General features: G+C 39.1%; 3 protein-coding genes and 1 long non-coding RNA gene across 5 annotated transcripts in view; 2 read left to right on the top strand and 2 right to left on the bottom strand.

Annotated features, from left to right (window-relative positions):
• LOC145469714 (E3 ubiquitin-protein ligase TRIM45-like) overlaps nucleotides 1-24,585 on the bottom strand; it is a 322,349-nt gene that overhangs the window by 164,837 nt on the left and 132,927 nt on the right. The window lies entirely within an intron of this gene.
• Nucleotides 6-21,826, top strand: LOC145469823 (puromycin-sensitive aminopeptidase-like). The gene is made up of 24 exons (XM_081453633.1): nucleotides 6-638; nucleotides 2,432-2,513; nucleotides 3,344-3,543; nucleotides 4,323-4,430; nucleotides 5,621-5,821; nucleotides 6,359-6,455; nucleotides 7,129-7,162; nucleotides 7,543-7,613; nucleotides 8,728-8,762; nucleotides 9,081-9,089; nucleotides 9,424-9,575; nucleotides 10,672-10,684; nucleotides 12,397-12,501; nucleotides 13,420-13,480; nucleotides 13,972-14,081; nucleotides 14,195-14,258; nucleotides 14,829-14,962; nucleotides 16,713-16,847; nucleotides 17,503-17,722; nucleotides 17,858-18,165; nucleotides 18,492-18,544; nucleotides 19,074-19,173; nucleotides 20,072-20,119; nucleotides 21,129-21,826. The coding sequence occupies exons 1-24, from the start codon at nucleotides 513-515 to the stop codon at nucleotides 21,264-21,266; spliced, it is 2,604 nt and encodes an 867-aa protein (XP_081309759.1). The 5' UTR covers nucleotides 6-512; the 3' UTR covers nucleotides 21,267-21,826.
• LOC145469837 (uncharacterized) overlaps nucleotides 22,681-24,585 on the top strand; it is a 13,408-nt gene continuing 11,503 nt past the window's right edge. The window contains exon 1 of the long non-coding RNA XR_014042381.1: nucleotides 22,681-22,745. This is a non-coding gene — a long non-coding RNA (uncharacterized LOC145469837). The remainder of the gene's footprint in view (nucleotides 22,746-24,585) is intronic.
• Nucleotides 22,745-24,585, bottom strand: part of LOC145469796 (uncharacterized) — a 19,326-nt gene continuing 17,485 nt past the window's right edge. For both annotated transcript variants that reach the window (XM_081453606.1, XM_081453607.1), the window contains one exon: nucleotides 22,745-24,585. This exon is cut by the window's right edge and continues 428 nt beyond it. The gene's annotated coding sequence lies outside the window, so the exon portion shown is untranslated.

Here is a 24,585-nt window from a genome sequence, read left to right as displayed (position 1 = left end):
TAGATTTAGGATTTAAAGCAGAAATTCGTATCAAAGAAGTGAAAATTAACTCCGCAAAACCCACCTCCATGGGATGACCGAGGAAACCTCAAAGAAAGAGGGATACGTGTATTTGCACATTTGATTTTTTAAATAACGGCTTTGAATAATCATGCGGGGTCAACTTTGACTCGGACTACAGAGACAACGTTTTCACATATAAACACTTGATAAAGTTACCTCGGTTGGAGGGTTCTCTAGGATACCCGAGACCATATAACTGGGGCCTTAGTCCAAGAATCTACTTGTCGAGACCGTAGCCTGGCTCCAAGGCTTCGTCGGTTAAGGGGGACAGACGACACTGGGAACTAGAATCCGGATGTTTCGTGCAGGCTCGAGTTACTTCGATTCGCTCCAAGAAAAATACTACCAAAATACTTTCTTTTGCTGCGTTTCGACCTACGACCTTTGTGGGAGCTAGGTTGCTACTGATTCCGTCCTCTAAGGTCCGTTTTAGTACTGCTACGATAAAAATGAGCTCGGCAAAGAAACACTTCAAGCGACTTGCCACAAGCGTGCTTCCGAGCAACTACAAACTGACATTGAAGCCAAATCTCACGGAATTCAGTTTCACCGGGGAAGAAGTTATCGATGTGGAGGTACGATAAAAGCATTAACTAAACGGAAACGACCTAAATTACTCGTGAAGATATGCATCTTTATATCTTAGACTTCTGTTTTTTCGGTGGTTTTTTTGTCGTGCTTACCCACATGAGTGTGTTGCATGCGGTGGGGAGCGGGGTGGGGAGCGGGTGGAGAGTGGGGAGTGGGTGGGGAGTGACTAGGGGTAGTCCTGTGGAGATATCCCTTGATTTAACCGAGTGCCATCTTGGTTACATACCGCAGAATTCCGAAAGTAACGGACCCCGTTTCTTTTGGATTTAGCAGGCAAAAGGGGCTGCTACTTTCAGGTAGCTGTCACTTTCGGGCAGGTGTAACTTTCGTATGGTTAAAAAACATTTGTATGGTAATTCACAGTCGTTTCAGACAAAGCAGAAGCGTAACAGTAAAAAATTCCATTTATGTATAATTATTACTAACCGACTGCCCACATAAACAAAGCAGACTGTACAAATAAAGGCCTCATTGTTGGTACTGTAGGAAGAAAGGTGTGTGGTCCCATTGTATTGCAATGGAACTAATACTACTTGAAACTTTATGTTAAATACAATTTGGTTTTTTATTCAGTCAGTATAAAACGCAGACTGCAGACTGGGGGTAAAATGCATACTGAAGGTAAAATGCAGACTGCAGACAGCAGACCAAGGGTAAAATGGAGACTGAGGCTAAAATAAAAAATGAGTCATAAGGATAAAATAAAGAGTGTTCGTACCCGTAAAATGTCACATCAGGATTCATGAATTAGGCTCGATAGCTACAAGTTTAGTTTGCCCTGTTGTTGTGCTATTGTGTTTTGCTTGCCTTGTGTCCCGAACAATTTCAAGGCCATTTGAAGCAACTAATGGTGGTTTGAATGATGAAAACAGGATGAAGGAAATGCGCTGCAAGAAATGGTCGGTCCCAGACCTAATCACGTTAACAAATTTCAAAATGGCCGACACATAAACAAAGGTAAGATGTGTAGACTTACAATTAGTTTGGGCCCTTGTGGGAAACTTGGTTGAATAAAATGTGGAGTTCAAGAACTCGAGGTTGATAATATAATGTTTGACTAAGGCTAGGAAACGCCTTTTGGTTTGAGTTTTTGGAATTTTGGAAAAAAATATTACAGGTACAGGTATGAAGACTTCCAAGTCTTCATTTGATGTGGATTTGATCCTCGTGTTTTTAGTTATTAATATTTTATTTTACCCTCAGTCTGCATTTTACCCCTGGTCTGTAGTTTGCAGTCTGCGTTTTACTGTCTGTCTGCATTTTACCCTCGGTCTGCGGTCTGCAGTCTGCAGTTTGCAGTCTGCGTTTTACACTGACCAGTTTTTCATTGCAAGCGAGTGGTAATCTTCACAAGGCTGTTACTTTCAGGGAGACTGTTACTTTCAGGATTCAATTGGAAAGTAAAAAATTAATGTTACTTTTGGGAAGCTGTTATTTTCGGAGGGGAGGGGGGACCGTTACTTTCCAAATTCGCGATCTATGGTATGGAGTAGGAGTCTGGGTCATTGAACTATGATTCCAATGGGTTCCTACTCTGTTGCTAGTGAAAACCAGCCTTAACATGGGTTTAGGTCAATTTTTCCGACAAACATCCCCACCCGCTTATGCGAGGCAGTATTTATGCTCTATGCTGTATGTTTCCGTTTTTGGTTCAAATTATGGACCAATAAACAAAAACAAACAAGTTCACATTTTTTAAACATAACTTCCAATCCTTTCATTTATTCTCTATTTTCTGTTATGATAATTAGTACACACACAATGTAATAATTTGCAGGTAAGAGAAGAAACCGATAAAGTGGTCATCAACTGTTTGGATATTACTGTCAAGTCAGCCAGTTTTTCTGTTGGAGAGCTAAGTGAGTATAATCAGTGTAATTGATGGATTCTGGCAAAGTTTTAATTAATGACATTTTATAACACTTTTGGCCCTGATGATGAACGACCAGCATCAGTCCTTTCTGGATTAATGATAGAGATGATGAAAATTTACTGAGGAGCTGACTGAGAAAAGACTATGGGATGTGGTTATGTGCGCAGTTGAGGGCAGGGTTGTCACAGGTCAGGCAATGGTCAGGGAAAAGTATTCTTCAAGGTCAGGAAAAAGTCAGGGAATTTTATTTTGTTTCAGGGAAAATTATTGACCTTTTGAAGAAAACTCTCTATTGAAATTATAGCTCCACTGATTTAATACCACTGAAGACTGGAAGACCAACATTATGAGTCACTTGCTAGGGCAACATTTGTTTTTTCCAAGGCGAAAACTGTTGAAAACTGATCAGTTGAAAATTAATAGATGCATGGAAAAGACAGCTGTAGGGAGAGGCTGGAGAGTCCCGCTATGTACTATATCTGGCATTTTGTATTTATCTCCTAAGGGAAATGTTTCCAGGAATTTTTAAAAGTGATGTCTGTGTGAGGCCTCTCCTCTTTCTCCCTCCCCCTACCTCTCTATCACTCAGTCCAAGAGGCAGGAAGAAGAAAGACCCCCAGGGAACGAGGTAGTAGTAGTCTGAATTTGCTACCTTAAATAAGAGCAAACCAAATTGTCCCACAACTACAAGGACTACGAAATGAATAAAAAATAAATAAATAAATAAATAAATAAATAAATAAGTAAGTAAGTAAATAAATAAATAAATAAAGGAGAATTCATAAGTTGACAGTGGATGGCAATTTTGCTTAATAGATTACCATTCTTCAAACATCTTGCATTGCACCAAGGATGAAACAGTTGCTGTTAGGTTTCCCTCACCTCTTCCCATGGGGAGAGGATTGCTGTCCCTGAATTTTACAGGGGAACTGAATGACAAATTAAAAGGATTCTACCGATGTAAATATACAGGAGAGGATGGAAATGAGAAGTTCTGTGCTGTTACACACTTTGAGGTACATTCAACAATAATTATAATAACATCCTGTGATATATTGTCTGTAACTCCCTGGTATTGTGTGGATGCGACCATAGATTAGGCCACTAAGAGTTTAGCTGTCTAAGAGTTTAGGTATATTTTACCTCTTGCACAGAGTGGATTCAGGGGAGGGGGTTGTCTTCTTCCCCCCCCCCCCCCCCTTGAGCATCCTTTTTTGCTTTTTGTTTGATTCATCATAAAAGTAATAGAATATTAAAATTGTTTTATACATAGTTGTCTCACTTCCACCAATTAACTGATTACCAAGTTAGCAAAAGACAATGTACATTACATGACTACATTATTATTTTTGTTGTTCTAGTTGATAAAATGAAAACACCAGGTTTTATTTCATGCCTTCACAAACAGTTTTCATTATTCAACAAGTGTCAGGAAAGTTGGAGATGGTATTTTAGAGGGTAAAATTGGAAACATTTTCCAAGTGGCATGGCCCCAGATCTCCCTAGAAGCTCTGGGCTTAGGCATTAGCCATCACACTGATGGCATCAAAAGTTGTTGAGGTGTCCACCCACCCCCCTTTTCAGGAATTCCTGGATCCACCCCTGGGCAGTTGAAGAACTGAATAATAAAAGAACCCCTGTCTATCCAGTTCTGAAAGCAGTATCTTTTAGGAGTCAGATAAAGTTGGAGCCACACCCAGCTTGGTCTCCTTTAGGGTGTATTGTCAAATCAGACACAGGGAGAGATCCCACTATACATACATGTGACATGTTAAGTGTGTATTTTAATTTACAGCCAACAGGTGCACGTCGAGCATTTCCTTGTTGGGATGAACCCACAATCCGTGCTACTTTTGACATCACCTTGATTGTTCCCAAAGACAGAGTAGCTTTATCGAACATGGTAATTAAGTTCAAGTGCACAGATCAAAAATAATAATGTTGTTAATGATAATAGATTTCTGTTGCATGATTGTTGATGAAGGTGTAGCCTGAGTTGGCTATCACACAGAAATCGAGGGCAAATAATCTAATTGTTTCAGTAAATCTTCTACTAAAGTCATTCCAAACTTTTTCTAGATCCTCTTCACGGAGACTTTGAAAATGCAAAGAAGTAGTTCTGCCATTTTGTTAACAACTGCACACTACTAGGCTACTCACTGTCTACTAAACAATTGGATTATGAGCTCGAGATTTCTCTAGCATGATAGTTGACAAGGGTGCAGCCCGAGTCAGCTATCACGCTTAGAAATCAAGAGTGAATACATGTAATCTAATTGTTTTAGTATAAATCTACTTGTCGTTCAAAAATTTATCGAAATCCTCTTCATAGACACTTCAGAAACGCCAAGAAGTGCCATAATTTTTTTTTACAATGGTACGGTCTGCTACGCTACTCACTGTCCATTACAGAATAGATAGTGAGTAGCGTAGGCAATCAGAGAGTGGTATTCGTGATAAAACGCCTAGTAGATTTACAAAGTATACTAAAACAGAATGGATAGTGAGTAGTGTAGCCAATAAGAGAACGGTATTTGTGATAGAATGGTAGAATATTTATACTGTCAGTAACTATTAAAAAGTTATTCTCAGTACAATAACTTGTGTGGCCTAACCAAATAAAGATGCCAAAGTGGAAGGCTTTCTCTCAGGTTGACTAGTTATGTTAATTGTAATGTAATGTACATACAAAAGGCTCTTTAGAAGCACAAGGCCCTCTGCACTCAGTTTGTTTTTGATGGCACCATAATACATCAAATTACTGGCAAGCACCTGACACATAGGTCTGCAATGCATACACAGGGGTAAAGATAAACAACTCTTGGTAAGCATTTCATGCAAGTACGTAGAGCTGAGTGTAAGGTCTGCACTAGAGCAAAGCGGCAAAGTGTCCTGGGTCATATCAAAAGATATATATTACTAAATTGCTCCTGGGGATAATTGATGATTCTTTATCAACTTCATGTTCTGATGAATAGAGAACATTTTGTAGAGGTGACTGGCTTGCCCAGGGATGTAGCACAACAGTTTCTTTCAATTAGAAACTAATAAGGTTTCCTGAGGAGTGTAATTTTCAAGTGACAATGTTTTCAGAATGTGACAGAAGAGAAAGATTACATTGATGACACTTCCCTAAAAGAGGTAAAGTTTGCCAGATCGCCCATCATGTCTACATATCTGGTGGCATTTGTTGTTGGGGAGTTTGACTTTGTTGAGGGAAAAGATGCTGATGATGTAAATATCAGAGTATATACTGCAAAAGGAAAAGCTAGCCAAGGACAGTTTGCTATGGAGGTGAGCTGATATAAGTGCAGTAAAGTTGTTAAATTTTTAGTCCGTTGTAAGCTATTAGACTTCAAAAGTTTCTGGGCAGTGGAGGTAATCTCGACTGATGGCTAGTCTGCTGGCACCAACATTGAGTGGTCTGCTTTTGAGTCACTGGCTGAATTAGCCTTTTGTTGTGTTCATAGGCAAGACACTTTACTCTCACAGAGCCACCTTTCTTTCCACAAGTGTATTAACAGAATTGTTACGGAATAATTTTTGTAATATTGGGGAGTAACCCTAGGATGTACTTACGTGTCCCATACAGGGGGAGTACAAAATATACTCGTTACTCCTTGTCACTTGATACCACTGAGCCCAGAGATGTCAGAATCAGTTTTCATATAGCCTTAATGGAGACTTAACCTTCCTCTTGATGTGCCTGATAAGCTTTGATTCCATTTTTTATGATCATACAGAATAGCCCCCTGATATTTTTTAATCTAAAGACTGTGTTACTTTAATCTAATAATTAATATGTAATTTTTCATTGGTATCAATAACTAGGTTGCACAGAAGTGCCTGCCCTTTTACAAAGAGTATTTTGGTATTGGTTACGTATTGCCCAAGCTTGACCTCATTGCCATCCAAGACTTTGTTATAGGTGAGCCTTATGATCCTTTCATAATCATATGAATTATTCATAGTAGGGAATTTGTTAGTGTTATGCATTTGCTGTGAATTAGTAAAGCTTGCTCTGAGCCCAAAAAGGTCAGCCTGGATGCTGGTTGTCTCGCTTAGGGGTATGAATCAATGATTCTGGTCTCACTTAGGGTGTTGATGATGAAACACCACTAGTTTTAGTATCTTTTAGGGTGCACTTGAAGACATTACATGTATAACAAAAAATGTTCTTATTTCCATTTTAGGCTCAATTTCTGCCAGTCTATTGAGTTCGGTCTACTAGCTGGGCTCCTTTCCCGATCAGTGGCTGGTAATCAAGCCTATTCTGTTTTACGTGTAACCTTTTAGAGGTCAAATAAAGCTTTACCCAGCCCAGATTGGAATTTTTTAGGGGTTTAATTCAAATTTTCCAACAAGCATTCCCAGCGTTTTCATTTGGGAGTCCCCCCTGCATGGGGCTCCGAGGGCCATAGCTTTGCCATATGTGACCATTAAGATAAAGATCATGTTGAAATGATTTATTTTTAGTTTTTAATGTAAGAAAACATTGACAAAAATAATATATACAATCTAATGATGTTATTGTTTGTGTGAGTTGGTACTGAGATGGTAATTTTCAGTGCTAAATGAAAACTTTATTTATTTGATTCCAGGAGCTATGGAAAACTGGGGTTTGGTCACCTACAGGTATTTTAATGAACACACAGAACTAGCACAAGCTTTTGATGTCCCACAGGAATCTTAAAATATTCCAAACTTCCTCTTGTGCAACATTATATAACTAGACATCTTGTGTAGGCCATTTTTACAACTCTGGAAAATGAAACAAGGTAGAATTATCTTTCCTCGGAAGTGTAAACTACAGAAACATCATGTATCTAGACTAATTTAACCCATCAGACATGGTGTTCTTTCTTTGATGTACAAGTGCATATACATTACATGATATGGAACTTTGAAATGTGAATAAAGTTTTCTAATTCTTCTTTTCTTTGCCATTGTAATAGTTATAATATATTTTTATATTTGTAATTTCTTGTGTTTTGTTTTTTCCTTCTTAATTTAAGGGAGACCTGTTTGCTAATAGATCCAAAAGACTCTTCTGCTGCAGCTAAACAGTATGTGGCACTGGTTGTTGGTGAGTTGAATGTGGTACTGACTTGATTAACTTTTTTTTCATTAATTTTTATTACATGTAATTTACAAACAATAAGTTATACATGTATGTAGGAAAAACTTACACAATACTTAATTACATTACAATTGATGATAGTTAAGATTACTTACATTGTTTAGTTTACATAGCTAAAACAACACTGTTTGTTAATGTCCAGTTTTTGTTTTTTTGTTTTTTTGTTTTTGTTTTAACATTCCAAACAAACTTAAGGCAACTCCACTAACGCTGTATTTGCGACATATGTACAGTATGGTAAGCTGAGCATTATATTACTGACCAAAAAATAAAACATGAACACTATTTACATTGTTTACTTAGTTAACAAAACAAAGAAAACACATCACCAATGCGTGTTATAACATAACTAAAGCAAAGCGCACGCTCTGATTGGTTAATTTAGCGTCTACTATTTGCCCATGGGTGTACACTGCTGACGTGTGTGCTAATGTTTACAAAGCAAATCTTTTGACAGACATTGTCTATAAAGTAATGGCCGACGTCCTCCCAGAAATTTATGCAAAACTGTCTTCACAGTTGTGTGACGATGAAACTTTATCCAGTTACTGGTGTGCAGTCGTTTGTCATGAATGAAATTTCGCGCGCTTGTTTTCTCCTGTCATGTAAGACTACATGAAAATTTTTTTGTGATGTAGCTCAATAAAAGGACTTCTGTTGTTCCAATGTCTCAATGTTCTGTTATAAAACAAATGGTAAACGCCATAGCGTGCACTATTGAGTTATGGATGCACTTGGGAGGTTTGCTAAGCACTCAAGAAGCTAGAGTTGCACGAGGCGATAGCCGAGTGTGACTCTTACGCTTCTTTCGTGCTTAGCAACCTCCCGCGTGCATCCATAACTCAATAGTACACGCTATGGCGTTTACCATTTGTTAATTAAATAATATCTTGAAAGGATTTTTGGAAAGCAGTAACAGACTTGTTTTTAAATGCTGTTTCTTTCTGAATATTAACTTGGTGGTGTATGCAAAGTGATATTTTACAGTAGCTGACAGAATGCAGTTGCATGCTCTTTTGTCAAGAGCCATGTAAATTAAAGTGAATTTTGTTCTTTTTAGGTCATGAACTTGCCCATATGTGGTTTGGAAATCTGGTAATAATTCCGTTTTTTTTTTTTTTTTCGTAATATTTTTAAAATGTTAGTCATTAACAATAAAATTATTATTGTTACAAAAGCCCACAGGCTTATATTCAGTGGGGCAAGAAAGGTGGTTGCATTTTTGGAGGTGGGAGGGGAGGGGTGGATAGGGGGAGGCGTGGATAGGGGGAGGCATATGAGAATCTTACTGTATTGTAACAGGCTTAAAAATACTTTACTGATCACGATATAAAAAATAACAATAATGGAGTGTGAAACCTTGTTAACCTGTTTCTCTCTCTCTCTCTCTCTTTTTTGTTGTTGTTGTTGTAGGTCACAGTGGTAAGTAACCATTTACATGTATGATTGTTCAATGCAAGATAGCTCTCATCATACAAAGGGTATAATTTTGGTGTGAAAGTCTGCAAATCTTGTGCTGACTCTGGACGAAACAAAATTGTTTAAAAACGCTTTCATGTCCACGGGTTTTTCATTGGTATTTTTTATGGGTCAAATAAAGCTTGTGCCACGCCCAAATTGACCTTCTTTAGGGGTTTAATTCAAATTTTCAGACAAGCATCCCCGATCTTTTCATATGGGATTCATTTACCGCGTGGTTTGTGACTGTATGTACCGGCAGTTCATATTTAACCATTTTATATATTGAAAAATTCAGGAATGGTGGACTCACTTGTGGTTGAAGGAAGGTTTTGCCTCATGGATTGAGTATCTCCTTGTAGACCACTGTTTCCCAGAGTTTGATGTGTGGACACAGTTTGTAAGCACTGATCTTGCCAGTGCTTTGAAACTGGATGCATTACGAAACAGGTATTTCCATTAATTTGTTTCTCACTAAGTAACTCACAACCAACACCTACGATTATAGGCATGCAATGCGTACAGGGAGCTACATTACTTTCCAAAAATTTCGGACGTCAAGTTTCGGATGTTTTATTGCGGTCGTTTGATTTCCGAACTCTTTTTATATTATTTCGGACGAGTTTCGGACAAAAGTCTCCGACACTTCGCAGAAACATACATGTAGCTTAAGTAAATTTACGTCTACAAAGCACGAATCAGGCTGAGACAACGTGTGTGAAAATGATAGTTTTACTGCACCCGCAAGGTTTTACAGATACACGGATGAGAAAAAAACACAATTCAAATTTTGTAATAAGCCGTTACGCATGTCAAGCAGTGTCTCAACTAGAGTTCGCTCCATAAAGGAAAATAAAACTTTTAAACTGTACTCTTATTATTTCGGACGGGTTATTTTTTGACGCTGCTTTGGCAAGTTATGCATGTTGTTATAGCGAGGTCTTCATTCACTTGTATACTATGGTAGGTACATGTACCTCAAAATGCAGTTTCGTACCTTTCCAGGGATAGAAACAACTCTTCTCGTACGAAATCTACTAGCCTTGCGCTAGCCTTATAATTAAGCGCCTTAATTGTAAAGCCTGAATGTGGCAAAATAATGCCTGTCAAAAGCCTTGAAATAAAACGTGATAGAACCTAAAAAAGCCCCGCGTTAATCTCTAAAAGAAGCCCATCATTCCCACTGGCCATGAGAGCAGCAAGAAAGGTCTTCCACTGCTGCCTGTCTGGCCAGCTATTGGATTGTGTTTCAGCTGTGGTTTAAGCCCTGAATTTCTGTCTCTTTATTACACCGCCATGTATTCTTGTGCCCACCACCCTCCCGCCTGCCTAAAAGTTTCATGTGAAATTTCAGGTGCTCGCTAGTTGGGAAGCAGTGCGAAAAACATTCTAAAGGATGTAGTTCTGGTTAAGTTATGTAACTAGGCGATAGAATTCAGAAAATAAAGGTTGATGGCCATGTTACGGTGTCACGCTTGTCCTAACAAGGTTTTTATTCCTTTTTCTCTCTCGTCTTTCCCACTTTTGACACCACGTCATGTTCAAGTCATCCCATAGAGGTAACTTGTTTTCCTAGATTCTTAGATTGATTGATTCTTATACTGTAAAATACATTAAAGCCTACTTTACACTAGCGACATAACGACGTAAACATTACGACAAGAGGAGGGCGTTATGTCTTTATGTTTGCAGTGTGAACATCCTGGCATAATGACATAATAGCAACATAACAGCATGAACATAACGACTTAAGGAGAGAAGTTTTTCTTTTACTTGTGTCTTATAGATGTTCGCACCACCGACATAATCTCGTTATGTTATCATGCCGCTATGTTGCTAGTGTGAACGAGGCTTTATACGTTAACGTGGTGTTCAGTTTCAGATAGAACAGCGTATGCGTAGTTCACGTTCTCCAAAAAACAAGGTATTTTGTCATCTCGCGAAGTTATTTGCAGAGAGCAGATACATGTAACGAATGTACAACGATGAACATGTATAACGCGCATACAAAAATATTACCGGGTTTAAATATTAAGATGATATTACACGAGCCGAATTTTAACGCCGATTTTTAACCCAACGTTGTTCCGTTAAAAGTCGATATCGTGTAACATGGCGCACAGGGCGGTTGTAACGAAACATTTCGTTGCGGCAACATGTTGCAGGTTTTTGAAAACGATTTAAAAACCTACAACTTTGTTGCCCTAATTCACAATGTTGCGTTAAAAATGGTCTCGTGCAATATCACCTTTACAGGGAGTTCAATTTTTCGCGAAACATTGAGAAATCGTAGCTGCAAGCTCTCTCGTGAAACACCACCTTTAAAAAATCGGCGTTAGAAATCGCCACCCGTAACATCATCTTTAAACCTTGTTTCGAAACAATCTTGTTGTCTCTAGGGACCTTTAGCAATGACGACGAGAACGTGGACGACGAAGTGTATGACCGATTAAGGCCTGGAACGGGGCCGTCGTCCACGGCGGGAAACGTAGAAACGGGAAACGTAAACCGGTTACGTGGACGAGTCCTTTATATTACTGCAGCTTTCTGTGGCAGTCAACAGGAAAATGTCAAACAAATGTCAAATGTTCCGTTAATTTGAAAATGCAAAAATTATCCACTAAAACAATTTAACGTTTATTCAGTGTTGCAATCAACGTCAAGTGATTCACAGCTAAGCTAAGTTTATAGTCGATCCGAGCAGTTCGGATATTCTTCAAAGCCCAGAAGTCTTCTTAAAAATGCCAGCTGGTATAAATTACAAAACTATAACGAAATGCCCGCGATTTGTATTTATAAAAGCACTACTACGTACCCTGCAGTACTTTTATTATCATCCGCCATTGCTTTCTCCACTTTATACTGTAAAGCTCTACCTGCAACTCGAAAGAAATCAAGTTTTTTTTTCCATCACGGTACGATCAAATTACTTCGGCACTGTTTTTATTCACTAACCGACCCTTTACATTGAAGAAATTCCTAAGATACGTAAGTAGAAATTAGAAAACAAATAAAACATACTCACGTTCTCGACAAGACGGCAGATGGCGGCAAATGGCGTCCTAAACGAGATGTGGACGACGAGTCGTGCTCGATTTGGCATGCGTGGTAGCTTCGAAGTTCGTTTTCCCAACTTCCGGTCGGTGACGTTCACGTTCTCGTGGTCATTGCTAAAGGTCCCTTTTGTCGTCCTGGTTTAAGTAAACTTCCTATTATCATGCAGATACCAGAGAGGTCTGAATTTGATGAAATTACTATTTTGTACATGCAGGTTCCAGTTGGACACCCAGGGGAGATAGAGGAAATTTTTGACACGATTTCTTACAACAAAGGCGCTTCAATTATCAGAATGCTGCATCAATATGTAGGAGATCAAGTAAGCCTTTTAGCAAGGTTTTTATCTCTTGCCAGAAATTAACGGCGTGGACCAAAAATTAACGAAATTTCGAAATGGTGGAAAGTGGTACGGTACATGTAGGTTTCGGCAAAATCCGAAAGTTTTTGAATTTCCGAAATGCGAACCATTCAACCGAACATTCTAGAAATTCCGGGAGCAATCAAATCAAATCAAATGGACCGTAAATTTCCGGTGATATTTGAGTATAATTGACGGTAAAGTTTTAGCCGAAAATCTTATTTCTTTCTTAGAATTCCATTTCCAAACAGGTAGGCGTTGAGAATAAGGACAATTGTCAAAAAAATAAAAAAGAAGAAGAAGAAAGAAAGAAAAAAGAAAAGAAAAGAAACAAAGAAACAAACTGTCATTAACAGTTACTGGTTGCCACAATTAGCTTTGATCTGTCACACTGCAGCCCCCAGTAAAGGTCTTTCTGTCACACAACAAAACGACGGAATCGGTTTAGGTGACACGTATCTTAAAAAGCAAATTAGCTAGTACTAGAAGCCAACAATATCAATAGTTTTGGGTGGAGTAAAATATTACAAGTACGTAAGCTCACGCAGAGTACCTCATAATAATAGTTAACGAACTACAACGTAGAAGAAATTATGAAAAAAGATCTAAATTAATTCCATATTCTGACCTTAACCATTTCTGTCGGTGTTTTATGTTTTTAGCTCCAAGCTACATTGCATATAATTTAAACCATCTACCTTTATTTCAGTTTATCCATTTATTATATCTTATTTGGCTTCTTGACTCCAGCAGCCCCTTTTGTTTATTCCAGGCAGCCAGTACCCTATCTAAATTTAATATTTGTTACCTTCAAAATGTACAGTAACTTTAATTTGCAAGTACGGGTACACATAAGGGTGTTGTTGTTGTTATTTTAAGGACTTTAGGAAAGGCCTGAATCACTACCTGAAAAAGTTTGAATACAGCGCCGCCTCTACAGGTTAGTTTCGTCCAGTTCCGACCTTCTCTTTGTCACACAACGTTACACTACTGTAGAAGTTAGTTCTACAGCAAGCCATCGTGAACACATCAGGTTTTGAAGTTGAACTTTTTGTCACCTGACTACTTGGTCACAGTGACATAAAAGAAAAGCGGAAGGTGAATCCACCTCATTTCCTTGCGATCTTTTTTAGTTAAAGTACATTTTTGTCTCTACACTGGGTTGCATTTCTTCAAGCGTACGAAATAGACCCTTATAAAGATGACCCAGACGTAAAGGTCTACTTAGGAGCCTATGTGATACCAAAATGGATACAAAACAAACTTTCTTCGATGCACCACAGCAAAGTCGAGTCCTGCTGCAATCAAAGTTTTGGTTCCAGTTTTAATTAACGCCCATTGTTTTTAATGTGTGTTTATCCAGAACATGTATGTTTCTTTCTTTCTTTTTTTTTTTTGCAACAAAAGTTAGTTGTGTTTTTCTTTTTCAAGATGATTTGTGGGCCAGCCTGTCTCATGCCAGTTCCAAACCTGTGGCTGCTGTCATGGACACATGGACAAAACAAATGGGATTTCCGGTGCTGTCTGTAACTGCAGAACAGGTATAATTCGCGATGACTTTTCGTATTGAAACCTCTTGAATGAAAATCGTTATCATAGGAATACGTAATTTTCTTTGAAACTGAGTTTGATCTGATCATTTGTTTTATTTAAGAAAGGAGACTCGATGGAGCTCACTATATCTCAGAGGAAGTTTTCAGCAGATGGTGCAACAAAAGGTAAAGAAATGGTGGCACAAAAGAGTGAGTAAATAGACGTGACTTGTCTTCTCCCGTTCAATTCTCCTCCTCCCCTACCCCTACGAGAAAGACGTCTGAGATTCGATTCAAACAATTCCATTTGATAACTTAGCCCTACTGAGGTGCTCTGATTGGTTGTTACTTTTCACGCGAAAACTCAAAACCGGGCATTAACCAATCAGGGACATTAATTGAATCAGTACAGCGACGTTTCACAGCGGATAATATTTACACTTGCGTTGTAGAGATGTCTTAGCGAAAGAAGAAAGATCCATGAAAATGCCAACTGTAGAGCCCTATGGAAAATGGAAAATACATGAAAATGCCAACTGTAGAGCCGTGTGGACTGCTCTCGTGAGTAAAATTCGCGTCACGCAATTCCCTTTTTTTTAGCTCCACCTGAGATTTCTGAATCCGAAGAAAGTCTTAAAATACCTTCAGGGGAATTGCCTTGGAAATAAGGTCTATATAGGGGTTTTATTCTCGTACTCCTCATCTTCTCATGGTTTTAGTTAAAATTTAATGTCGAGTAAAACCTTCTGTTGTTAGATTCCTCTCAGTGGAAGGTACCTGTTGCTGTGTGCACCAGTGCAAGTCCCGTAGAGCCTGTAGCTGATTCGTTGTTAGAAAAGAACTCTTGTACTGTCGTAGTCACTGGAGTTGGGAAAGACCAGTGGATTAAGGTAAGGTGTTGTCAACTCTAGGAGTATAAATGGGTACAGGCAGGCAGCAAAGGCTATGGTTAACCCTTGATGGACTAACATATGATCCAGGGAGATTAGCAATACAGTTACAGCGAAACCTGTATTAAACGGACACCCCTGGGACCCTTACTAGTGTCCGCTTAATACAGGATGTCCGCTCTAAACAGGTTCTAATATATTGTGCAATGATAGTTAATTATTAACCCTTTTGTAACTCAGTGTAACACAGTGTGAGATCAGAGACGCTCATAGCACAATGTCCAGTCAGTCAACGTATCAGTCTGAAATAATCCACTTAGTTTTAGAACGAAATCGCTGAACAATGTTAAAGGAATCTGAGCTGAGCTTTCAGAAGTAAAAAGCCCTTGAAATGTCCGCTAATTGCGAGTTTTGTGCAGCAAAATGACTTAATATTGGCGTCCCTGTCCGCTTAACAGAGGTGTCCGCTGAATGCAGGTTTATTTTGCAGTAAATTGAATGTAGGGAGAAAATTTTGGGACTCCAGCTGGTGTCTACTTAATAGAGGGTGTCCGCCTAATATGGGGTCCGCTTAATACAGGCTTCACTGTGGCTGCCTAATGCAATGAAAGGTGGAGTTAGCCTGTACATGGGTCGGGGAGAACACACAGGCTTAAGAAAGACTTATAAGCTTTAAGAGGCTGTCTCTGTAAGAACTGACCACTGATTTTACTTCGAAAATTCGATTTTTCTCATAAGCTGGGATTTCGAAGCTCTTACCTAGTCAATCACTAAAATGAGTTTTGTTTCATTAAAAATTCCAATTGAAGTTTTCTAGGATTGATTGAAGTTCGGTCCGCTCGACACAAGTTTCATGCCCGCCGAAACTGGAAAAATAACACATATTGCCGGCGCTCTAAAAAAAAATAATATTCGCTCAAAAGTCTCAATTCTTTTTTTCAACTATAGATATATCATAGAAGTTTGTTTAGCCATGTTGCAATTATAATTCAATGTTGTTCCTTTAACGATTAAAAGAAGATTTTCTACCCGTTAAATCGAGTTTTGAACCAAACGCGAAAATAGCTCTACTTTGAAGGCACGTTTTAAAAATGTGGCACCTGTTTGAAACTGCTGAACTACATGAATAGAAAGTATAAGTGGCCCTTAATTTAAAACAATAATAAAATTTGTCTGCCCACTAGGTTTTCAAAACTAACGACCGTTTAAAGTTCAGGAAATTTTGAAAATATTCCAGTGAGTAACTAACACACTCGCCTTCGTAAGGTGCTCCGATAAATTCCCGTAAATTTCTTACCTGGCTTCAAGATTAAAGTTTTGGTCCTTTGTAGCGATCCTTGAAACCTAGGTAGCATTAAAACTGCCAGCTTTTCCTTCCTCTTAAGACTCTTAAGACTGCAAATGTTTGGTTTGGCGCTCGTTAGAATAATCCACGACAAAACACGGACAAGTTGTCTTTTGAAACTTCCTGTGTGTGTATATTTCGCAGAAGACGTTTCAATTAGCAAATTTTCCTTCTAAAACAAAGACGTTGCCATTTTTTTTGAAAATCGATCTCGTACGAGAATTGAAGTAGCTTGTTAAAACGCGAAAATACATGTACACCAAGCAGTTAGCCTGCAATGAAAGAGTCATGCTTTCACATTTACAATTTGACAAAGGTTAAGTGACACTTTTAAAGTGTTTTACCAAATCCTAAAATTGAACTTGAAGTTTCCAACGTTATGCGCTTCATGATATATTTTTGCAGGTAAACCCAGGTCAAGTTGGTTTCTATCGAGTTCAATACTCATCCGCCATGTTGGAACTTCTGCTACCAGCCATCAATGACAGCAGTCTTCCTCCAAGAGACAGACTGGGACTACAGAGTGATCTCGCTGCTCTGGTATGTTAAGGGGTGCCACCCCCTTTCCCCACCTCCCGGTGCATTCTCTAGCCGGTAATCTTGAAAGATTAGTGTTCTACCAAAAGTGTAGAAAGAATTTCAAAGGAAATTCTTGTTTTGACGAGAGAATTCCATGGTACGGAAAAACTGACGTGGCACAACTTGTTTCGTGGATGCGGGTTTAATCCACAAGTCTGTAATGCAGTCTTTTGTCTGCGCCGGCAATACTGTTTTCTTGCCATGCGCGTGCTAGAAGGTTATTTCAAAGTCAATTCGCAAAAAAAGGTAAACATTTATTACTAAAAGCAGGCGTTCTCTCCGTACGGGTACTCTTCAGAAACGAGACAGCAATTTTTTAAACATTTTGTTTTAGATATGAATGAAACGGCAAACAATAACAACAACGATATTAGCACTTCGTTTCCATAGCCAATGAATTGATTGTTTTTGATATATTTAAATTCAGCTTGGCAGTGATGCCTAGAGGACACAAACAAAGAAAATTGAATTGTGATGTTTATTCATTTCTTTTATTTGTGTCCTCTAGGCCTCACTATCAAACTGAATTTCAATATATCGAAAGTAGTCTATTCAGGGTTCAGCGATCGGTTTCCAAACTGTATTTTCATGTATCATTTTTAACTTTAAATTCTAGGCACAAGCAGGCCTTGCGTCCACTACAGAATTCCTGAAATTAGCCAAGCAGTTCAGAAACGAGACGAACTACACTGTATGGAACGACTTGACGGCCAACCTAAGCAACCTGGCCAAGCTGTTGCAGAACACTGGGTTCTACTCTAGTTTCCAGACCTTTTGCGTGAAACTCTATGAGCAAATTGCCAGCCAAGTTGGATGGGACCCTAAAGAGGGCGAAGGTAATACCGCAAAAAATTTTATTGCTTTACATCCGTTAGGTTCCCGTGTTTGTGTTAACTACAGAAACAAACCTCCTAACGGTAGGCTTATTATCAGATTTTTACGGATCTACTCTCGCCGTACATTTCTTGAAGGTCATTTGCACGCGCTCTTAAGAGGCCTGGTTCTAGGTTGTATGGGACACAGCGGCGATCCAGCGACAATCGCAGAGGCGCGGAAAAGATTTGACGCTCATTGTAAAGGTGAAACCATCATCTCAGCAGACTTGAGGTCAGCGGTGTACCGCACAGTTCTTAAGCATGGTGATGACGTCACCTTGAACGCCATGAGGAAGCTGTTTAGAGAAGTTGATTTAGACGAGGAGAAAGTGCGATTAATGAGTTGTATGGGGGCGGTGTCACAGCCTGAACTGATCAAGAAAGTGTTAGCTTTCTCCATGTCGGTAGGTTCAGCAGCTTTGATAATTTTTACAAGAATTGTAATGGTTATTAGTTCAAGAAGTGTCTAGAAAGTAAAACAACTGAAAACAAGACAAAAAAAAATTAAACAGAACAGGCACGAGTAAACAAGGGACCCGTGTTAGCGCCATCTACCTTGCGTTTATACTCTGTTCACTCTGAAAACTTCAGCTTTCTGCATATATGTTTAGTTACTTATAGTTTAACGTAAATTAACTTTTTTGTCGCGCATTCTCTTTAAGTAGACTTCGCTGTTGCTCTAGGATTAGCGTTCTATTTTACTTTTTCATCACTATGCTTTTTTTCTCAGAGTGAGGTCCGTTCCCAGGACACAGTCTTTGTCATCGCAGGTGTGACCGGCAGGTAACCCAGAAGTATGGTGCGAAGTCTGAAAGTGATAGAGTGGTCCCCGTTCGAGTGCCGGACAGGATGATTTTGTTGTGTGTTTGGGCAATACACTGTTTTCTCACAGTGTCTCTACAACCGGAAAAAAAGGAGGGGAGGATACGGGGGGAGCCGTCGGAAGTTTGAACACCTAGAGGCTAAACAGTCTTTATCTCCTTGAGGGTACCTTATGGTAAAAGTCGAGCGACAACATCCAAAGATAACCGAGTGTACCAGGCGTACTTGCCGATCCTCCGTCGAGTGAATAAAACCTATTTTCAAAAACTAACACAGTAGCTGTATTTGCCCAGGATTAGCAAGGGAGGAGGGCTGCTAGCCGATGATAGACTAGCATCCCTACAGGGAGGGGTAGCAATATGATACCCCTAGTCACTTTATGCCGCAAAGAAACGATACCCTCCGGCTCGAAAGACCAGTTTAGCTCGAGTGCGCTCTTTCTCCTACTTACAACTGTTTCAAACGCATGTCTCTTTTTTCTTTTGTTTAGTTTGATAGGACGCGAACTTGCCTGGCAGTTTTTGCAGGACAACTGGGACGAGCTCTATAATCGTTATGCTAGTGGACTGTTACTCCCTCGCCTTATTCAGGTAAACCGACAAACTCCAGAAAAGTTTACCAGAGTGCAAGTGAAAGTCTTTGTCTTGAGTAACGAGACATTGTATGTATAGAGCGTTCTGTCACCTAAGTACTCATTCACTCGCTATAATCAAGTCTTAGCTAATAAATTTAACTGTCTTTCAACAGGTAGCTTGATTTGAGAATGTGGATCTTTCATATCAGAATTTATGACTTTCGCGTTTTTTGTCATTCCCATAAATATCTTTTTGACTAAATTAAAATAACAAGATCATTTGCTTGCTTGGAACCCTTCCGACTTTACTCTGTGGCTACAACACATTAAAATTAATGCTTCGTCTAATGCAGGGACTGTTTATTTAAAAAAAAAAGGTAGAAGTCAAATTCATCTTATGACCTAGACAAGCATTCTCGGGCCATTTTAGTGTCAAGCAACGCAAATGTTTGAGAATTCAAACGCGCTTTATTACAAAAGGAAGAACATTCTAGAGCTAAAATTTATAAGACGTCAAGTTCTTAGAGAGTTTTATATCTTGTGAAACTAAAAGCTCAGAGGGGTTGGTAATTGTTTATTTCGGAAAAGGACGACATCGCATAAAAATTCAAATTTAGGTGGTTATTACTTTTTCCTCTGTGGATGTCTCCCCACCCCCACCCCCGATCAAAAAATACTAATATAATAATATTAGCATAAATTCTAATATAATAATAATATAATAATATAATACTAATAATATTCCGGGAGAGTTATGGCGGAGAAGTTGGTGACGAAAGTAGTGTCTTTGTGACAACCAACCCCTTCCCCTTGCAAAGGTCATCAGTTCCACAAATCCAGTACCTTTTTCTCCCGTATTTCAACCAAAAAGATATTCCAAGGTTAATTGTCGACCTTTTTTGTTTTATTTCAAGGCTACAACAGATTCGTTTGCAACTGAAAAGAACCTCCAGGAAATTCAGGTAAAAATATCATGGAATTGTCAGTGCAATGACTGCCTTACTTCCCAAAATTTATCGATATATAATTTCTTCTTTATGCGAATACATTATCAAGCAAACAATTGAGGAGAACAAAGATTATCATCAGCTAGCGGGGGAGCAGGGATGGCGCAGTGGTGAGAGCACTCGCCTCCCACCAAGGTTGCCCGGGTACGATTCCGGCCCGGTGCCATATGTGGGTTGAGTTTGTTGTTGTTCTCGCCTTGCTCCGAGGGTTTTTCTCCGGGTTCTCCGGTTTTCCTCTTTCCACAAAAACCAACATCTCCAAATTCCAATTCGACCAGAATAGAGGACGTGCATGAAAACCAGCTAAGGCTGATGTGTCTACCTCTCTAAATAATATTTATTAATTTTATTAATTTTTTTTATTTTGATGTATCCTGAAGTCTTAGAACAATGATATAAGAAGTGCATGACAGTCATTCAGTGTTCAAAGTTGGGCGTAAATGTTTAACTGAGTCCATTACTTTGTAAATATTGATTAGGTAGGTCAAGTCTGCATACGAGCCACGTGGCCCGTCAGACCGGAGATTATCCCGGTTTCTGTAGCATGAAGCGACTAGGAATATTTCTACTCCCCCTGGATGGGATGCTAGCCCATCGCAGAGTTATCCCCAGCATTAAATTCGCTGGTACCCATTTATACACCTGGGTGGAGAGAGGCCCTGTGAAAGTAAAGTGCCTTGCCCAAGAGCACAATACAGTGACCCCAGCCCGGGCTCGAACCCGGACCTCTCAATCCGGAGTCGAGCTTACTAACCACGAGACCACCGCGCCTTCCGGCATCATCAAATACCAGAAAAACGCTAAACAAGAACTACATGTCAGTCATTCAGTATTCAAAGTTGGGCGGACCTGTTTAATTTAGGAGTAAATATTGATTGATTCAAGCAAACATTTCCAAAAGCAGCGCACATAGCTCCTTTAATAACCGTTCACACATAAAAGTTTTTATTTTTTTGGTCGGCAGGATTTCTTTGCTAAGCACCTGGTGCCAAACGCTGAGCGTACGGTACAACAGTCACTGGAGAGGATACGCCTGAATATCACGTGGCTATCACGTGATTCAGACAATGTGCGAGTTTGGCTTCAAGTCAACGGATATTAAAGGAGCTATGTTGTGTCGGGAGCATCCAATCTTGAAAATATCCAGTCGTTTTTCATCTCAGTGTTTCCCAGTCTAAAGCACCCGTGTTGATATAAAAGTACCTCGACGTTTTTGTTGTTTCCCTACCTTGTGAAGGAATTATTTTATGTTTCCTATAATTTAAGGGCAGTTTTCAGTTGTCCATCGCAGAATTGAAATGAATTAATATATTGCAACATAGCTCCTTTAAGCTCTCAATCTTTGTCAAGTGTGCAGTGGTAGATCGAGAAAGATAAACGAAGACATTATTAAGAAACTAGACGCTCTAAGATCGTTTAATTTACTCGGACTTCATACCGCAATATCAAATCGTACTTTATCAGTAAGCTTATTGAACGCAATGAAAACAACAAATAAAAAGAATCAGGGTATTGTAACACAATAGTTTTACGCTTAGATATTTACTATTCAAGTTGCTTCGTTGAGTATCCTCTTTATCCAATTGCATGTTGTTTGCCTCATCTTCGAAGGTCTGTTTACGACGATTCTTGATTTTTGCAACATCTGAGGTGTTCGTCTCAGTATCATTCTTTCCAAAACTTTCTTCACAAAACACAGTATTCTGTAAAATTATGTTGTTCTGACGAAGAGCGAGTATATGGTAGCATAAGCTTTCGCACTCTCATCCCAAGTCTCCGCGGTCTACGTTAGGAGCGCCTGGGACCATGACCCTCCTTTTGGCGACCAAGAACGGCTTGCATTTTATGACTCGGGCTTTCCTACGGAAGCCCGAGTTAAAAAAAGCTATCAAACGAAGGCCTATGTTAGGTGTCGACAAAATACGTTTTCACCGCTTGGATGGAATACCTCGTTTTAAGTGCAACACTACCATAGAATGTGGAGTTGTTCCTTTTCCCTGTGGGTAAAACCCTGTAGTTCTAACTATAAGTTTTTGAATGAAATTCTAGTTTATGACTTCTAAAAAAAGCAAATATTGAGTAGTTTCGTGTGGTATTGTCTTAAAATGTTATGATGTTGTACAAGGCATTTCTAACTTTTAGATCTGTGAAAGAAACTCTAGTGTGTGACTATTTAAGTGAAAGCCGTGGAGTTATGAATGGAGGAAACTCTATGCTTTTATGTTCTTTACGTTTGTGCCTTTTTATTCTTGTGCCATATGCATGTTTATACGTTGATTATGCTGTACAAGGTTGCTTTAACTTAAAAGTCTGAAACCCTAGTGTGTAATCATTCAAATGAAAGCTATTGAGCAGTACTTTCATGTGGTGCTGTTTATTATGCTGTACAAGGTGGTTCTAACTTTAAAGTCTGCGGATGATACCCTAATGTGTGACCATTCAATTGAAAGCTATTGAGCAGTACTTTCATGTGGTAGTGTTTATTATACTTTACAAGGTGGTTCTATAACTTTTAAGTCTGCGGATGAAAACCAAGTGTGTAACCATTCAAGTGAAAGCCATTGAGAAGTACTTTCACGTGGTAATGTTTTTCTCATGGTTTACAAGGTCGTTCTAACTTTTAAGTGTGCATGGAACCCTGGTGTGTGACCATTTAACGTAAAAGTACTGAGTAGTACTTTTATGTGATGCTGCTTTTTACACAATATGCGACTGGTGCACTGTACTCGTGGTTGTATCGATCAAGTATCTTGGGATGAAAGCTTTTTAGAGGTATAACCAACTGAGACAAAAAGTACAGGGAGGGGGGCGGAAAATTTCGTGGTTAGAAAACACATGACCCACCCCTTCCATTTGGTGCAAAACTGAGTGACCACCCCAAAATGAGGGTTGAAAATATCTTGGTACTCGAACAGCCAGCAAACTACGAGTCTCGGGCCCAAGAGTGTGAGTTCCAGATCCATGAACATGTGTCCCGTACCCTTGGAAGGAATAGCATGTAAGCACAAGTTGGTTATTTGGTGTTCTTGAAGACCAGCATGTCGAAAGAGCGCAGTATTAATATGAAAATTTTTCCCTTGGACTCCTTGCTCATTCCGTAAGACGCCTTAGCTTTCGTACAGATTTTACACCACATGAAATTGCCATCTCTATTGTACACCAGCCCATGTACTCTTTCAGCCACGGAGCTGGGAGGAGTCACCTCTGTTGTCGGTTGTGTCAAGTGAGTGCCAATTCCTGTTATAAAGCGGGATTCCCCACCCCCCCATGCGTAGCTCAAAATTGAACGACCCACCCTTTATCTAGGGCTCAAAAACTGATCACCCACCCCCTCTCTGCTCCGGTTCCCCACTTCCTCCTATTCTATTCCTTCTTTTTTTACAAGTTTCTTTTAAGGACAAAAGTAATAACGAGAGTGGAACAATTCTCATTTATAATTTCAATGTATTTTAATTGTTTCTTGTCTTACAATTTCCTATCTAATTATGGGAACAGACTGAATTAGTACTGTTGACAGCGTGAGCCTCTTGTGCCTTTTGATGCTTAGTTGTTTAACGATAGAGTTTGTTGCTTAAGTTAATTATCCTTAGTTGTAAGAGTTAATTCAGTGAATTCAAGTTACTTGAAGTGTTTTAGCCATGCAATCCAAAGAGTACATTTTCCAAAGGGATTGAAATCGTATTATTTAAGAAACCAGTCTGCATGGCCCTCCCGATGGATGCGAAAAGCTGCGTTCGTTTTAGAAGCGAATTGTGGACATGCCTCGGGCGTGAGTAATAAAACCACTCAGCAATGTTCGGTTGCCTTTGCGAGGTTAACTGATTAGAGCTGCATCAAGGTTTGCGCATTTTGAAAAGTTTAGCCTAAGTTTTCCAAGTTCTTCGTTTGTAATCCGTGTTAATCTTCTCCATCCTTAACCATCCTTGTTCCTTTATGGGTTACTTCGTAATTTCGTATATTAATTCGTAATTTGAACTTACGGCTGAAAGGGGAGAAGCTCCACTTTGTACAGTGTTGCGTGAATGGAGGGTCCGTCGCATTTCTTCAAAAATACTTATTTTATAAATTATTCGTTCTTGTTAATATATTTTGTTTTTTCATGTAGTTAAAGTATGTTTTGTCATCAGAAGTGTGATAACTGCATAGTCGCTGATTGATAATTAATTTGAAACATATATGTTTGGCTTAACAATTTTGTTTTCTTACGCAATCGCAACAAAAGATTCAAAATGCAATTAATAGCAGCAAGGGCTAAACACAAAGATAACGCTAATATCCTATTTTCATTGGTTTCTTGCTTTTAAATACCGTCCAAATCGATTGGAAATTTACCTTATATCGACTCGATAAAGTAAAATTAAGATTTAATTAGTTGAAATTTCGAGCTTCAACTCGTTTTGTCAGAGATCAATCAATCAATC

The sequence above is a fragment of the Orbicella franksi genome, chromosome 15, assembly GCF_964199315.1.
Source record: "Orbicella franksi chromosome 15, jaOrbFran1.1, whole genome shotgun sequence".
NCBI classification, from domain to species: domain Eukaryota; kingdom Metazoa; phylum Cnidaria; class Anthozoa; order Scleractinia; family Merulinidae; genus Orbicella; species Orbicella franksi.
Note: the sequence above shows the minus strand (reverse complement) of the source record. Positions and strands in the feature narration are given on the sequence as shown.

Bases quoted from the DNA above. Each gene is read 5' to 3' on its own strand.
- LOC145469823 (XM_081453633.1), top strand. From the start codon at position 513: ATGAGCTCGGCAAAGAAACACTTCAAGCGACTTGCCACAAGCGTGCTT. The intron at 4,431-5,620 runs GTAATTAAGTTC...CAATGTTTTCAG, and splicing joins GAGTAGCTTTATCGAACATG to AATGTGACAGAAGAGAAAGA. The intron at 7,163-7,542 runs GTATTTTAATGA...TCTTAATTTAAG, and splicing joins TGGGGTTTGGTCACCTACAG to GGAGACCTGTTTGCTAATAG.